At 36.2% G+C, this 17,270-nt stretch overlaps 1 protein-coding gene across 4 annotated transcripts in view; it reads right to left on the reverse strand.

Moving 5' to 3' along the window:
- Nucleotides 1-17,270, reverse strand: part of CD109 (CD109 molecule) — a 183,488-nt gene that overhangs the window by 29,459 nt on the left and 136,759 nt on the right. For all 4 annotated transcript variants that reach the window (XM_069067023.1, XM_069067021.1, XM_069067022.1 and 1 more), the window contains exons 22-26: nucleotides 13,489-13,633; nucleotides 11,384-11,560; nucleotides 4,205-4,286; nucleotides 2,444-2,672; nucleotides 1,102-1,267 (exon numbers count right to left, since the gene is read on the reverse strand). In XM_069067023.1, the coding sequence (XP_068923124.1) occupies nucleotides 1,102-1,267; nucleotides 2,444-2,672; nucleotides 4,205-4,286; nucleotides 11,384-11,560; nucleotides 13,489-13,633 (799 nt within the window). The remainder of the gene's footprint in view (nucleotides 1-1,101; nucleotides 1,268-2,443; nucleotides 2,673-4,204; nucleotides 4,287-11,383; nucleotides 11,561-13,488; nucleotides 13,634-17,270) is intronic.

Genomic DNA, 17,270 nt, shown 5'->3' on the forward strand with positions numbered 1-17,270 from the left:
CTCACTGCACCACCTAGCCACCCCACTGACTCTTGTTATTGATAGTGATGATGATGATAACAATGTTTTGTGAAGTCTTACAAGTGTCTAACAACTTTATGAAACTATCCTTTATTTAAATTGGCAGAATTTAGAATAAGTAGGTATGGTGTTTCCACAATATTCCTTTGGGTACATTCTGCCTATAGACTAATACTGAAATAATGTTTAATTTGATGATATTCTAGTCAAAATAGAGTAGGTGAGCCTTCTGAAGTTACAGAAGGCATTGGGTAGTGTGGCCTAATGTCCATATAACAGAGTAGATAGATTCCATGCCTTGCAGAAGAGAAATCAAATACTTAAAATGGTAAAAGCCATTTCAACCATCTCAGCATCTATCAGCTTTAGAGTCATTAAAGTAAGTATTGTTGTTGTTGTTGTTTAGTCAATTAGTCACGTCCAACTCTTTGTGATGCCATTTAGGGTTTTCCCAGCAAAGATACTGGAATGATTTGCCATTTCCTTCTCCAGCTCATTTTACAGATGAGGAAACTGAGGCAAGCAAGATTAAGTCACTTGCCCAGCTACTAAGTGTCTGGGGCCAGATCCGAACTCATGAAGATGAGTCTTCCTGACTCCAGGCCTAGCACTCTATTGACTGTGCCACCCAGCTGCCCCAAAGGGACCTTAGAGGCCATCAAGTCCAAATTGCTCATTTTCTAATAATAATAACAGTTAGTGATTATATGGCACCTTAAGGTTTGAAAAACTCTCAAAAATCTCATTCGAGCTTCACAATCCTGGGAGGTAGGTGCTATTATGACTCCATTTTACAGTTGCAGAAACTGAGGCACAAAAAGGTTAAGTGACTTGCCTAGAGTTACACAGCTAGTAACTTAGCTGAGGGAATATCTGAACCCAGGTCTTTGTGACCCCAGGTGCAGTGAACTATCCACTATGCCGTGCTTCCTTTAAGTCAGAAAGTCCGGGGCAAGTCCCTTAATTTTCAGTGCACTGAACACAGGCAGGTCTGCAACCTAGGGTTCCCTATATCAAAGAAATCACAAGTCCAGATCAAAATAGAAAAGAATTCCATAAGTAATAAAAGAATACACTTACCTTCACGTTCTGCTCTCTGGTTCAACATATCCAGAGCTGCTTTCCCTTCAGAACTTTCCACAGAAGATAGTGCATAACTTATGAGAGCTAGAGTGTAGTTATCTGAAACACCCTCCCTGAACTGCGACTCCAAAAAGTTAACAGACGATCTCATATCCATGGAAGCCTAGACAGACATGGAGATATTAAGGTACTAAAAATAACCTCTTTGTTTTTTTTAATTAAATTTTTTTATTTAAATCTTTAATTTAATTTAAATGTGATAAACATTTAAATAACAAACCTTGAAAAACCTTAAAAGAGTCATAACTTTTACAATGGCAAGTAATTAGACCTTGTTCTCCAAAGGAAGAAGGAATAAACAGTGTGATGATAGTAAACAGTGGATGTTAGTGCTTCTCCAACTAGGAATGCTCACCTGAAGCAAAGGTTGGATGTGTGCTTTGGGAGAACAGCACATAAGACAATATTGGTAATGAACATGGTGTTATAGAGAACAAAATAATCACACCTAGTGCAGTGGCAGGAACCTAGAAGGTAATCAATGGCTCCAGGCCCACCATTGTATCCACTGCACCAACTAGCTGTCCAGTCACAAATGTATCTTTTTATAAATAAGAAAATCATTAGCCAAAGAGTTGGGAAAATGTTTTTTACCAAAGTAGATAACTTTCACTAAAAAAAAAAAAAAACCCTCCCTGTTAAATGGTAAAATATTTTTTAACTTATTAATAGCATATCTTACAATGTTTGTATATAGTTTTTTTAAAAGAATATAATTTTGGGGGGTGGGGGGTGTGTTAGGTAACACAGTGAATAGAGCACTGACCCAGGAGTCAGGAGGACCTGAGTTCAAATCCGGCCTGAGACACTTAACACTTACTAGTTGTGTGACCTTGGGCAAGTCACTTAACCCCAAATGCCCTGCTTTCCCCCTCCAAAAAGCAAAAAAAAAAAAAAAAGAGCATATAATTTATAGAACTTCTTCAGCTACTCCTGACACCGACCTATCAAGTGGATTATTGGAACATAGAAGTAAAGTAGTACATGTCTAAACTGGGTTCCTTAGATGTAGACTTAGAAAGCAAAGTAACTGTGTCTGTGGGCCCTAAAACATCCCTTCCTTCTTACTTCACATATCTCCAATCATCCTGATCTACATCTTGCCAGTGGACCCAGATGGCTCTGGAGGAGAAACTGAGACTGGTGACTTAGCACAGCCTTCCCTCACTTAAATCCAATTCACTTGCAAGCCTTGGCATCATCTTCCCAATGTCATGGTCTTCAAGAATGAAAAACAAACCACAAAATAACAATTCAAATACAACAAAAAGTTAACTACCTGGTACTTCTGATAACCTAAGAGCGATGTCAGAATATAGGCTGTAAGGGTGACTGGACTGTTATTGCCACCTTGAAGGTCACTGTGGATCACTTTTCCTGGTTCCCAGAATTCACCATTGGGTTTTCTATGTTTCTTGAGCCAGGAAAATGTTCTGTGTAACACATCCTGATCAATATCTATGTAAGGAGAAGCTTGAAGAAAACATCTTAGGACAAAAGCTGATAACCTAGATGGGGAAAAAATAGAACTTTTCAAATGAAATATATGTTATAAAACCTTCCAAATATCATTAAGTGAGCAAATGAATGCTTTTTCCCACACAATATAATAGAGGGATGAAAAGACAGTTGGAGGAAGGAAGCACGTGGAACAATTAGAAAAATAACAAAGGAGCATTGCTATGGATGTTATGAGAACCTACGTCCTATGAATCCTATAAATCATATGCTATAAATAAAATGTCCTCTAAGTGGAAATATAGATACTATCTTCATTACCAAAAAAGGAATTCATTTTAATTAAATTCATAGTTCATTTGTGAAATACTCCAAGTGTTTATGAAGGAAAAGCAAAATTATGCATTCTATCTTAACATCTGCTGAAATCAAGTAAGGATTTCAGTATTTATAGCCCAGAACTAAACTGTATTGCTTTTATATTACTCTTTGTATTACCCTTATCACAAATGTGATACACAAGTATCACTAAATACTTTTGAGGAAAAAACAACAAAGGAAATATCCTCTCTTCCAGGCCATTAAGTTTGGTGGAACTAGGATGTCAAGTGGCATGACATTAAAGAAGTGCCCAGTTATACTCTACAAATTTCAGAAGACAAAGGGAAATGGGATACAGAAAAAGAAGAGGTAATAAGATGCAGTGTCTCGGCATTGGACTTGGAGTTAGGAAAACATGGATTTAAAGTCACCTCAGCTAACTACTAGCTGGAAAAGTTTTGTCCCCCCATTAGATTAAAAGCTCCCTGAGGGCAGGGACTGGTTGTTTTTGGTTTTTTGTTGGGGTTTTGGGGGAGTTTTGCCTCTTTTTTTGTATCTCCTGAACTTAGCACATGGTAGGGACTTCATGAACGTTTACTGAATTAAGGAACTTTACATCTCTAAGCCTTAGCTTCACGAACTATAAAATGAGGGAGCTGGATTCCACCTCTATTCTAAATGTAAAACATTACAATAATGGGTAAAAATCAGTAAGTCACCCAGACATGACATCATTCATACCTGGGTCTGTTTTCACTGGTTATGACCACAGCGTGGAGAAGGCATCATAATCAGCATTTACCATTTTTACCTCTGTCTCCCAATAACAAGCCCAGGGGCTCATTCAATCACTATGGAAATTCTAACCAATTATTCCTTACTACAACAATATATTGAATTTGATTACATGGTAGAAAATTTTCTTTAGAGAATTCAGAGAGACTATTCTATCCTTTTACTATACAGTCACGCTCACAAAATGTTCCTGTGAGATGCACAATCATCTCAAAACATTCCATGTTGCTGCACCCACAATGACAGAAATGCTACTCATCTTCCAAAAAGATAAAAGTGGCCCTAGACTACCGCCTACAGGAGACTCCCCTTCAGAGTTGGGCAATGGTTCTGATGAAAACCAAGCTGCAAGCCAACCCACTGAAAAATGTCTGCCAAACCTTAAACACTTTCATCTCAGTGCAGTATCTGAATTGTGTGTTCCTGATCTAGGATATAGATTAATTTTGTTGGCAAACATACATACCATGTGCTCCCAGAAGGATCACTATTTCCAAAAGCACTGAAAGAACCATCATCCCTTTGGTAAAGAAGTTCTCTTTGGTAGCCTGAAGAGGTGAGAAAAGAAGAGGATGTTCAGTATTATCAACTTCCTTGTCAGTATTTTCTCATAAAGAAAACAAGAGGGGTGGCTAGGTGGCACAGTGAATAGAGCACTGGCCCTGGAGTCAGGAGGACCTGAGTTCAAATCTGACCTCAGACACTTAACACAAAAACTAGCTGTGTGACCTTAGGCAAGTCACTTACCCCCAATTGCCCTCCAAAACAGCAAAAAAAAAAAAAAAAAAAAAAAAACCCCCTTGCCCCCCCAAAAAAAAAAAAAAAAAAAAAAAAAAGCAAAAACGGGCAGAGGAAGGAAAAGGAAAAGGACTACAATTGTACTATTGCAGATCCTGTGAGGGATGTAAAAATCAGACTGCTCCAATACAAGAAATAAGAGGGAGGTGGAGAGTATAATCAAAAGTTATAATTTATTAATTTAAAATCAAATTATCTATAAATGTTTACTAAACAAGTTTAGGTGGTCATATTTATGCTTAATTTTAAGTTTCAATTAAAAATTTTAATTAATAAAAATAGTCTTGCCATAAAAATGAACACATCCACCTTTTAACATCTTACTTTTCCCCTTTCCCAAAAAGCTAGCAAGTAAAATTTAATATTAATAAAGTATTCATTAGAATGGATTTTTAAATTATTGCTGATACTAAGAATATAAATTCATTGATTAAACTGATTTACTTAATCCCTTTCTTAATCTTCACGTTAGCTACATTATGAAAGTAGAATGTAGCAGAATGGATACAAGTGAGTCAGAGAAATAGTAAACAATTTTCTCAAGCTTTTAAAAAAACTTTCTTAAGATCACAAAAGGGATTAACAATGGAACCCAGGATAAGAACCCAAGCCTTTGATTTACAAACTAGGATTTCATCCACCATACCAGTCCTCTTCAATGCCTTATAATATGAATAGCCACAACTGAACTGTGACTTTTGCCTTGTAAAACACGAAAATATTTTGGTACCCATGTAAACTATGGAAAAATATCTCTGTAACCAGAATGACTTATCCAGAAAAAAAAAGGACAATATGCCCTCTAACGGCACAAATCCTATCAACAATAGTTGTTCCAAGCATGAGATATTGTAAAATTGGTCATGGGGATGAGATCATGGAAATGAGATCAGTCCTCATGAAAATTACCTCTCAGGTGGCTGACCTCCAGGACTCTGCATCAATACTACTACCAAGCCTCTGCCAAACAGAGGCAACACAAAGAAAACAAAATACTGAATTCTCCAGTTCTGAAGTAAACCTCCTTTGCTTGTTTAGCTGGAATAGGGAATGTAAATGTTGAGCTATAATTGTGGGTGACAGCATCTAGAAAAACATAACCTGGAGGAAACATATTCCCTATCTACATCTATCTGACTGCCAGGAGAATTCCATATTAAGCATTTTAAGTGGAGTAACTTTATTTCCCCTCTAAGTCAGTTTTAACCTATTGGTATTTATGCTGGCAAATTAATTCTTTGGAAAAAGTTAACCCAAAGAGACACAACTGATTCGTCTACTGTGCTGAGGCTTGAGGCTTATGGCTCTAAATAGAGAAGAAAAAAAAAGTCAGGGTAGGTTACAAAGGGGGAAAAACATAATTTTCTACAAAAAGAAATTTAGAAGTCATTTAAGTTTATCATAATCAATAATAGTTAATATTTATATAGCACTTTAACAGTAAAACAGTGTTTTACAAATATCTCATTTTATTTTCATGACATCCCTAGGAGGCAGTCACTGTTACTATCCCCATTTTACAGATGAGGAGACTGAGGCAGATGGAGTTTAAGTGACTTGCCCAGGATCAGATAGTTAGGGGATGTCTTAGGCGGGATCTAAACTCAAATCTTCTGGAACCCAGATCTGGTATTCTATCTACCATGGCACCTATCTGCCCATTTAGAGACAGAGACAGAAACAAAAAGAGACACAGAGAGATAGAAAGAGACAGATAAATGACAGAGATCATCTAAAAACTTACTATATTATGAATCTGAATTATTATTAAAATCTAAATTATTATCATAGAATCTTAATGTTAGGAAAGGGCATGAAAGGACATTTAGGTCAATAACTCCCCAAATCAAAAATAATATCTAAAACCTTCCCAACAATTAGTCTTCCTGCTTTAATACCCCCAGAGAGGAACTCACTACCCTCCTGCTTAAAGACAACTCTTTATTTAAGTTCTAATATTTAAGTTTATGATATGTTTTTGTTTCTTTTCTCTATTCTATATTTGTGTTCTGGCCCTTGAGTCTAAAATAAAAAATTTCTTTTTAAGTCAACTCTAATTATTAAGAATTTTTTTATATTGAGTTGAAATCTGGCCGCCTTTACCTTCCAGGTCCTACTGCAGCCCTCAAAGGCCAAACATAACAAATAAAACTCTTCTTCCACAAGAGTTCGAGTATTTGTTGGGATATTGTAAAGGTAGCATGTCACAGAGCCAGGGCTAGATAGGAAGTTAGGAAGACCTCAGTTTTAACTCCCATCTCTGCCATTTACTACATGAGCTATTCTCATCTGCCCAATGAGATGAGACCAAGTGTTCTGTAAGGTCCTTTCAGGGTATCCCAAAAGCCCTAAATCTAAGACTTTGTGATTCCTTCTTTTTTTCTCAACACAAATTAAACATTGCAGTTCCTTTAACTAATCCTCATATAGCACGATTAAAGTCCATCCTGTTTGCCATCTAAAGTAAGTTTATATTTTTGTGCCATGGACTCTTAAAACAATATTTCTAAATGAATAAAGGGGAAAATGGTCAAGACACTTGAAATCTGTCCATAGACCCCAGGTTAAAAACTCCTGTTATGGGGAGGTATTTGTGGGGGGGTATTTGTGCTTGTTAATTAAATTGAAGTTTCTCACTAACTGCTGCTATTTCTAAAAGGCCTGACATAAATATACATATGCCTTAATTTGACATTGACTCTCCAGAATTTGGAATATCCAAAGAAGTTGTTGTGTACAATATCACAGTAAATAATGGAGGTTACTATTCAGGGAAATATACAAATTAATAAGTGGTTTGGTTATCTTAGTTGCTAATATTATTTTCAAACAAATTTGGAGCCTACATTAATTACATTTTCATGGGCAAGTCTGATCAATTTCTTCACAATCTATCATAAAGGAGAAAGGTAGCAAATGAGGACCTTTATAGGTTCTTTTCCCTAAAGAACATGTAAGATTTTTCAATCTTGTCTCAAAATCATACTTTGAAGACTGACTACAAAACTAGAGTTGTAAAAACTGTTCCTTTTCGGTTTTTATTTAGAGAAAATAACACACATTAACTAAACATTTTTTTCTGATTACTCACAAAATTGAGCTTTAATATATAGTCCTAAGAATTTATATAGTCCTAAGAATTAAATATCTGAGAGAAATCTTCAATTAACAGATTAACTATCTGCAACACAAATCAAAGACATTTTGTTGTAATGATGTTGGGTCCTTGGGGAGGATGTTTTTTTCCTTCTTTTTCAACAATGGAAGAGGCCGCTAGGTGGCACAGTAGAGCACCAAACCTCAGTGTCAGGAAGGCCTGAACTCAAATTCAGCCTCTTAACTAGCCACATGACCCCAGGTAAAGCATTTAACTGCAGGCTACCGCATAATAATAGCACCATCTATCTCCTCAAGAGATAATATTTGAAAAGTGCTTAGCACAGTGTTTGGTACAAAGTAAATATTTAATAAATGCTTGTTTTCTTCCTTCCTACTTCACTCATTGATGTAAATGTTTTGGCCAAAACACCATACATTAGAGTATTGATCTCCTAGGCCAAAGAATGAAGTGGAAAAAAAACACATTGTCCAAATAGTAGATTTAATAATACAGTAATGACTCACCAACATCACTTTAATTTTATTAAATGAAACCCAACCATATAAGGAATTTCAGAAAGTGAATAAAAATAAATAATTCAGTCTTTAAAAGGAGACAGATTATTTCTGACCTAATATCATTTTACATGATATCATTAATTTGTATGCTACTTTCACAACATCATTTAGTTCAGGGGTGTCCAGCAAAGTGTCTAAGAGCCAGATGTAACTCAGAGTTCCATAGCATAGTTTTCCAGCATCTTCCTTACTACTTCAAAGTGTAGTCCACAGAAACCATATATCCCCAGCTTTCTAAAAGAAGCTGGAATATTATTTAATTTTTTTCATTTCTGTGAAAAAACAATAAATTTCTTTCCCTTCCATCCTTAACCTTTACAAGATCAATGAATTAAAAAACACTCTTGCTCTGAGATGCCCCTAAACTTTTGAAAAACTACCTTGGAGCACTTCAGCTTAAACAAATACTCTTATGAACACAAATCATTGTTGGAAGAAAAAAAAGACACTGAAATATTTGGCCCTTCATATGTAAAGAAATCTCTTTTACAACAAAATTCATAAATAAAGGATGAACAACATCAACTAAGTGCAAGTATAGTATCCATGTTTCCAAATTCCTTATAACATATGGGATACTGCTAGATAGTAGTAGTAGTAATACATTTGATGTGTAATAAGTAAGATTCAATGCAATTTAATTCAACAAGCATTTATTATGGACCTACTACATGTTAAGCAATGTGCATGGAATAGAAGCAAGGTGCTAGGGATAGAAAGAAGAAAAGAAAGTCACTGACCTCGAGGACCATACAGTATCATAGCTGAATAACATATGTACACAAATAACTATAAGCATATGATGAGTTAATTAGAATGATCAAAGAGAAGCAAGTAAGATTTGGGGAGCTGGCAGAAAGTTTTCTTAGAGGTGTCACTGGAGCTAGACTTTGAAAGAAGGAAATTGTGAAGTACTTAGAAAGCCAAAGAGTAGAGTTATTAAGAAAACCTTATCGAAAGCTGTCCTAACTCTGCAGTAGAAGGACCTAGATTCAATTCCTGACTCAGCCCTGTGTGTGTGACCCACCTGTTTGACCCTGAGTAGATAGGTCCACTTCATCCACATATCGTGGTTGAGTGAAATTAGATTTTTGAGCTTATAGACATAAAACTGGAAGGGACCTCTGAGGCTACCTAATCGAACCCCCTTATTTAACAGATAAGGAAATTGAGACTCACGGAAGTTGTATGACTTACCCAATGTCAGAGAGGTAGTGTGTGGGATCTGAATCCAGGTCCTCTGACTCTCAGAAGCACTGCATTATACTAAATTGACTCCTAAACAATTCTCGTTTGACCATTAAAGCCCTTCACAGTTAGACCCCAATCTACATTCCCAGAATTACTACACATTACTTACCTTTATACATTCTAAAATCCAGGCAAATAGATTCCTCACAAATTCCTCATTCCTCACAAATGACCATCTATCTCTAGCCCCTGTGTCATTGAAGAAGGCCATACCCATGCCTAGAAATACTCTGTCTCTTAGAATCCTTGGCTTAGTCTGAGGCTTAACTCAAGAACTGACTATAAGATTCTTGGGGCAGCTAGATGGCGCAGTGAATAGAGCACCTGCCCTGGAGTCAAGAGGACCCGAGTTCAAATCCGGCCTCAGACGCTTAACACTTGCTAGCTGTGTGACCTTGGGCAAGTCACTTAACCCCAATTGCCCTGCCTTCCCCCCTCCAAAAAAGCAAAAAAAAATTTATAAGATTCTTTATCCTCACAGCCAGTAGTAGTACCTCCTCCCAACCCAAATAACCTTGTATTTACCTTCTGTATATTTTGTATCTATTTGAATGTACTTTCCCTTAACTGAATATAAGCTCCTTGAAGACAAAGACTGCTTGCTTTATTATGTCTTTATGTCCTTAGTATATAGTATATATTTAATAATTGCTAGCTAATTTCTTTTTGTGGTATCAGAGAATTAGAAATTGAGGGGATGCCTATCATTGGAAAATGACTGAACAAATTGTGGTATACAATTGTGATGAAATACTATTGCGCTATAAGAAATGATGAGTAAGGGGATGGCTAGGTGGCGCAGTGAGTAAAGCGCCGGCCCCAGAGTCAGGAGGACCCGAGTACGGTTCTGGCCTCAGACACTTAACACCTACACACACACAAAAAAAAAAAAAACTAGCCTTATAACCTTGGGCAAGTTACTTAACCCCAATCGCCCTCCAAAAGGCAAAAAAAAAAAAAAAAAGAAATGATGAGTAAGATGGTTTCAGAAAAACCTGGAAAGACTTATATCAAGCCTGCACAACATGCAGCCATGGGCCATAGTTGGCACCTAAAAAGATTTCAGGCAGCCCGCAAAAAATGTAGAGGATATGAAACAGGCCTGCACAACATGCCACCCACGTGCTGCTTTGGCAGGTCTCAAACAGCTTGCAGGACATATGTTATGCAGGCCTGATTTATATGAACTGATGCAAAGTAAAGTGAGTAGAACCAGGTGAGTATTGTACACAGTAATAGCAATAGTGTATGATGATCAACTGTGAATGACTTAGTTTTCTGATCAATACATAATTATCTAAGACAATGCCAAAGGACTCACGATGAAAAATGCTATCCAACCCCCAGAGAAAGAACTGATTGAGTCTCAATGAAGATCTAAGTAAGTTTTTTTTTTCACTTTATTTTTCTTAGGGTTTTTTTTTCCTGGTTTGTGTTTTCTTTTGCAATGTATGCTTTTTTTTCACTTTATTTTTCTTAGGTTTTTTTTCTAGTTTGTGTTTTCTTTTGCAATATAGCTAATATGAAAATATGTTTTGCATGACTTAACATACATAATCTATATGATATTGCTTGCCTTCTCAAGGAGTGGAGAAGGAAGGAAAGTAGGGAGAGAATTTAGAACTCAAAATTTTTTTTAATGTTAAAATGGTTTTGACATGTAATTTTAAAAAAATAAAATATAAAAATTTCAAAAAGTAATTGCTTGCTGATTGTTTATTGGTTGAATTCGCACATCCAATTTCAGCATCATCTTCTCTAACCTGTAGTCACTTAACACCCTTTAATCCATCTCCACCACTATCCACAAGAAAAGTAAGACAAAATTCACCTCTTTTGAAATGTTTTACACAGCTATTTCTGAACGATGCAAAAAAAATGTACTTTTAAACAGCAAATTGTCTGTTAAAATACTGACCTTGCCTCATAAATGAGATGGCTTTGTCTTTCACACTATCTGTCAGTTGTCTTGTGTTAGTTAGGTAATTCAAAACATAGATATTTGGAGCAAAGTTGATCATATTCTGTTCACCACAGCCATAAGGCATCTGAATCAAGGACTCTAAACCATTGATAGAAGGCCCGAGAATATCTCCTGTAAACAAAAGATTGAGTTCATGTATAGGGCCATGCCATAAACACACTAGAACAATTAACTTTGTGATAGCAGATTTCATTCATATAACCAAAGAACAGAACGAAACAGAACTAAAACCTGTAAAATGAAAGTATACAGCAAACTATATCAGCTGCTCCTTGTACAGACCCTATAAGAGGAAAAATTAATGAGAATGAATGAACACAGAATTATGTTGGAGACTTACGGGGAGGGAAAGGCCTAATGGAGATATAACATTTTAAGGATTAAATTTCATTTATTTTAAAATATAAATAGTTGCCAAACAAGTTTAATTGATTATAATGCTCTCCTGTTTAGTTTACTCATAATAATGATCATAAGAAGAAATGCTCTAAATCACAAATAAGAGAAATGAAAATCAAAACAATTATGAGGTTTCACTTCACACCGAGCAAATTGGCAAAGACTGGTATGGTAGTCAATGCTGGAGAGGCTGTGGAAAGCCAGGTGTACTAGTGTACTGTTAGCAAAACCACTGAAACTGCTCATTCTAATAAAGATGATGGTAAGTTTATAAACTGGGGCCCCAAATAAAGCTATTGGTAGGGTATGATTTCTTACCTAGAAGACCAAAGCCCTCCAGAATTAGACTCATTTGTTATTGTTACAATTTTGCCAGACTAGCCCTGAGCCAGGCCACGATTGCTTGAGATTTGCCCCAGTTTTGCTCTTCTCATTACTGCTTCAGCACAATTCCTCCTTAAATAAGAATTTGGAGCATACACTCTTTACTTCCACCTTCCCCACCATAAGGCAGTCCAACACTATGGAGAATACTTGAACAGATGAGTCCAACTGAATGGAAAACTCCAGTTTCTGTAAAACATACTTATTCCTTCTGAGAATTCCGGGTTAAATTCAATGTTTTAGTTTTTGTTTTTGTTTTCAGAGGACAAATGGGGAACATACGGAATAGAAAAATAGAAAGGATTGTTACCCTGGCAGATGTGAATTAACAGAGTCCCTGAGAGGATAAAACAAAGATGTTTGTCCCAGATCCTAAAATCCTGGTGGCCTGTCACTGATATTAAATTCAGATGTCATTAATTAAAATTTTTCCTCTAGCTATATTCTACTTGTAAAACACAGCTGTATAATCATACTATTTGAAAAAAGGTTATGTTTTCACAGTGATCTAAATAATCATTTTGATGCTAGTAGAAAACTGAATTAAAAGGTTGCAGTTCTATGTTGCCTGAAGCTTGTTGGAGGACACTCTGTAGTCTTGACTCCTTGTGTTCTAGAGAAGCCAGAAGTGAGCATTTGACAGCTGGATTTCTTATGACTACAGAAAATATTAAGATCTTACATAGTTTCAAGTTTTGGTGACATCTCCTTCTGATCCCATCTATTTTGGGTCTCATAAAAATAAGAAACTTGCCAAACTTAGAATAAATTAAAATTGTTTCCAAATAAAAAACTCAAGATGAGGTTAGATGTGCTCACAATCTGAGCTGACTGTAGTGTTTCTGCTCTGCTTAGCGCCTAAAAGCATTGTGAGAATATAGTAAAACGTTCCATTCTATATTTGTAAAACTGACTTTGTTTTTACACAGTGACTTTCTCTTGAAGAACTGTGCCAGTATTAGCAAAATCATCTTCCTGATTTTCCCAGAAAGATCCAAGTCACTCAGGTTCCAAAAGTCAGAATTCAGGATTGATCAGAATTGTGTTCTATATGCTAAAGATACTACTTTTCTGTATCAATTCCTCCCTCTAACTTATGGATCTGGGTCACATGCCATCTAAAGTCTATGTAAGATGCCTTTTTATACCACAGAGCTCAACACAGGCTGATATTTTCCCCCATCTCCTAACAGAGGGGAAAAATCTATGGAGCTACAAACATAAAAAATACATAAACCTATACAATATGTTCTTACCAATAGCAGTAATGTGGACTCTTTCGCTACCAATCACCCTGTCAGAAGGAAAGGCAAAGCTCAAAGTCTGGTCTGTAGTTGATAATTTGTTGCCAGTCAGGTCCAAGAGGAGAGACTGTGAATATGATTTCTCTATTCCTTCAGCCTAACAAGACAAATAAACATAATTAATTCCACATCCATTAAGCCATTTATAGAACTGACCTAGTTATAAATGAAAATACCTTACTAGTTATACCGTATTTTAAATCATACTTTAAATAATTAGGCATTTGTGGTGACTATTTGTAATAACTCAACCAATTTATAAAATTCTTTCCTCACAGCATCACTATGAGATACTGCAAATATGATTAATCCTATTTTACAAAGAAGTAAACTGACGCCAAGAGATCCAGAGCCAAGATACACAGCTAAGTAAGTGAAAAGTCAAACCCAGAAATAACTGGCCGTGTAACCTTGAGCAAGTTACTTAACCCCGATTGCTTTAAAAAAAAAAAAAAAAAGAAAAGTCAAGACTCAAATCCAGGTTATTAGAATGTAACTTCCTTGAAAGCAAGAACCATCTTTTACTTATTTTTGTATCCCTAGTGCTTAGCTCTCTGACACATAACAGGAACTTAATAAATATTTATTGACTAACTTGCTGGTTGACCAGGGCACTGAACTTCAAGTCCAGAGCTCTGTTCACTGCAGCACATACTCCATCAACTTTCTTTCAATCAGTTAAACATTTACTAAGTGCCTATAGATTATAGGTAATGCATAGAAGCTGAGAATAAAAATTTTTTAAATAATTTCTACTTTCAAAGAACTTGTAGTCTTTGAAAGCTCTTCAAATATAGAAGTGCTTTCTTTCTATTTAAATAAGGTATAGATAGTTATATAATTGGAATTCTTTCAAAATCTCTTTCCTATTTGTGTCTAATGGTGGGTAGGGTGGGAAGAAGGGAAGAAAAGAAGGAAATTTACACGATTATTTTGTATAATGGAAAGGAATAGCAAATTGTGCTTAGCAGATTTGCAGTTTCATGTGCAATCATCTTTTTTATTATACTATGTTATGGAAGTCTTTGCTTTATTCCATAAATTAAAAATAAATTTTTTGAATGAAAAAAATCCCTTTCCAAAAGAATAATTGGAACTGTCCATAAAGAGTCACCAAGCCTAAAAACAACAAAAGCAACTAGGTGCTTAGTTCTTACCAACAATCATTTCATTCTATCTTTATTCATTCATATAATAAGCTTATTGATTATCTATTATGTATAAGGGGACTGTGCTAAACACTGGTAAGATGAAAAAAGAGCCATCCCTGCCCAAAAGAGACACAGACACAGTTAAGTAAATGCAAGACCAATGGAAGACAGAGCACATTTGTGCTCCCTGGGGTTGATTCCTAAGGGAAGGCTTCACAAAGGAGAGGGCACTTGAGCTGCCATTTGAAGTTTGGTGAAGATGAGAAAGAAATGTATATCAGGCATGGGAGATCATTTGTGCACATGCCCAGAGGTGGGAGACAGATATTTCCTCTGGGAGATAGCTAATAGATCAGTATGACTGGGACACAGAGTGCATGAAGTGGGAAAATGTAAAACAAGAATGGAAATGTGGGTTGGAGACAGACAGGGAGGATGTGAAATGCCTAGCTAAGGAGTTTGTTTTTTCTTAAGGGCAATAGGGAACTATGGAAGGTTTTATGAATAAGAGAACTGACAGAGTCCTCCCTATGCTTTGGGAAGGCTGTTTGGGCAGGTGTGTGAAGTATAGATTAGAGGAAGAAAAAAGTTGTAAGCAGGAATATCAATCAGGAGGTTATTATAATGGCCTGAGTTAGAGGTGATGAGGGCATGAAGCAGGAGTGGGAAACCTGAGGCCTCAAAGCCATATGTAGCCCTCTACATCCTCAACTGAGACCCTTTGACTGAATCCAAACTAATATTTGTTCTGTGAAGTTTGGATTCAGTCAAACATACTGGAGGACCTAGAGGGCCATGTGACCTCAAAGCCTCGGGTTCCCCACCCTTGAGTCTAGGGTAATGGCCATGTAAATGGAAAGGACACAGATTTAAGAGATGTTGTAAAGATAGAATCAATAAAACTTGGCAACTGATTAAATACGGGGAGTGAGGGAAGAAAAGAATCTAGCATAACCTTGAGGCTATGAAGCTAGAATTACTGGAATGATCAATCAATAAATCAATCAATAAATATTTGTCAAGTGCTTATGATGTACCAGATGCTGTTTTAACTTCTGGGGCTATGAGGAAGGTGATATCCACCAAAAAAAAAAAAAAAAAGAAAGAGAGAGAGAGAGTATGAAGAATGGGAATATTTTTGTGAAGGAAAAATGAAGAGTTCAATTTCAGCCATACTGAGTTTTTGATGCCAAAGAGACATCCAATAGTTAGAAAATGATGTGGTACTTTGATTCTTGGGAGAAACTGAGAAAAAATACGTAGATTTGAGTTGTTTATGTAGAGATGGTTATTGAACCCAAATTAGCAGATTTGATCAGCCAACAAAAGAGAGTAAGAAAGGAAAGGAAAGGGGGATTGAGAGGTAGAGAGAAAAGAGAAGATTTAAAAACAAAGCTTTGGTAATATCATTGCTTAAAGGGTGAGGAAAGAGGAGGGACCAGAAAAAGAAGAATGAATAGGTACAGTCAAGTGACCTATAAAAAGGATAACCAGGTAAGAGCAATATTATAGACATCAAGGAAGGAGAGATTATATAGGAGGAAGGGCTGGGCAACAGTGTCAAAAATGATAGAGGTCAAGGAGGCTGAGGACTGAGAAAATGCCACTGGGTTTAGCATTTGAGAAATAACTATTCACATTTTCAGATGACTTTAAGATTTGTAGTGCTTTCCCTAGAACAACCCGGTGATGTAGATAATTCTAGATTATTAGCCTTACTTTACAAAGGAGGAGGAGCCTGAAACTGAAAATTTAAGGGACTTGTCCATACTCATGTAGTTAGTAAATGCCATAGTCTAACCAGGTCTGCAAATTTCAAGTTCAGTGCTATTTCCACTAGACCATGTTATTTGTTTGCTTATAACCCTTGAGAAAGCAGTTTCAGTAGAATGGTGGCATAGGAAGCCATATTGTCAAGACTGATAAGTGAGTGGACGATGATAAAATAAAGTCAGGGAGAATAAATAATGTTAGGATTTGGGCAGTGAACACAATGAGAGAGATATAGACAATAGCGTGAGGGGATGGCAAAGTCAAATATTTAGAAGTATTCATAGTACAACATGGCCTTGATGTAAAGATTTACTTAAAATAAGCTTTTGACATTTCTTCTTCCTGCATTGTCTAATTTGAGATTAAATAATCAAATTACGTTTTCATCTTGCCTTAAGCATACTTTAATAGGAGACATTTTTAATAGCTCTCAAATGCAACTGACTATAACAAACCATTGGTTAAGGTTCTATTACCCAATTAACTTTAAATGGGAAAAGTGCCAAACATAAAAAAAAAATGATATTCCAGAGAGGAGTAAGTCATTGACTATAATGTGAGAAATAAAAGAAATTCTGTTTCCACAAGATTAATACTACATACTCCCAGTTTTGCAGGAAAGGTAACAGTATGTAAGCAGTTCCAACCAGAGCTGTGACGGTAGAACAGGCCTCTGATGAGTAAAAGGTCAGAAGCTTATATGTATGCTTAACAACGAGCTGTTTAATATTAATCCACACACGGAGGGGGGAGGGCATTTTGGAAAGACTACTAAAAGAAAAAACAAGGGCCAGAAAAGAGGGGGAGCGG

Source organism: Petaurus breviceps, unplaced genomic scaffold (assembly GCF_028583685.1).
Source record: "Petaurus breviceps papuanus isolate PSGF00001 unplaced genomic scaffold, PetGlider_PUasm1.0 90734, whole genome shotgun sequence".
Taxonomy (NCBI): domain Eukaryota; kingdom Metazoa; phylum Chordata; class Mammalia; order Diprotodontia; family Petauridae; genus Petaurus; species Petaurus breviceps.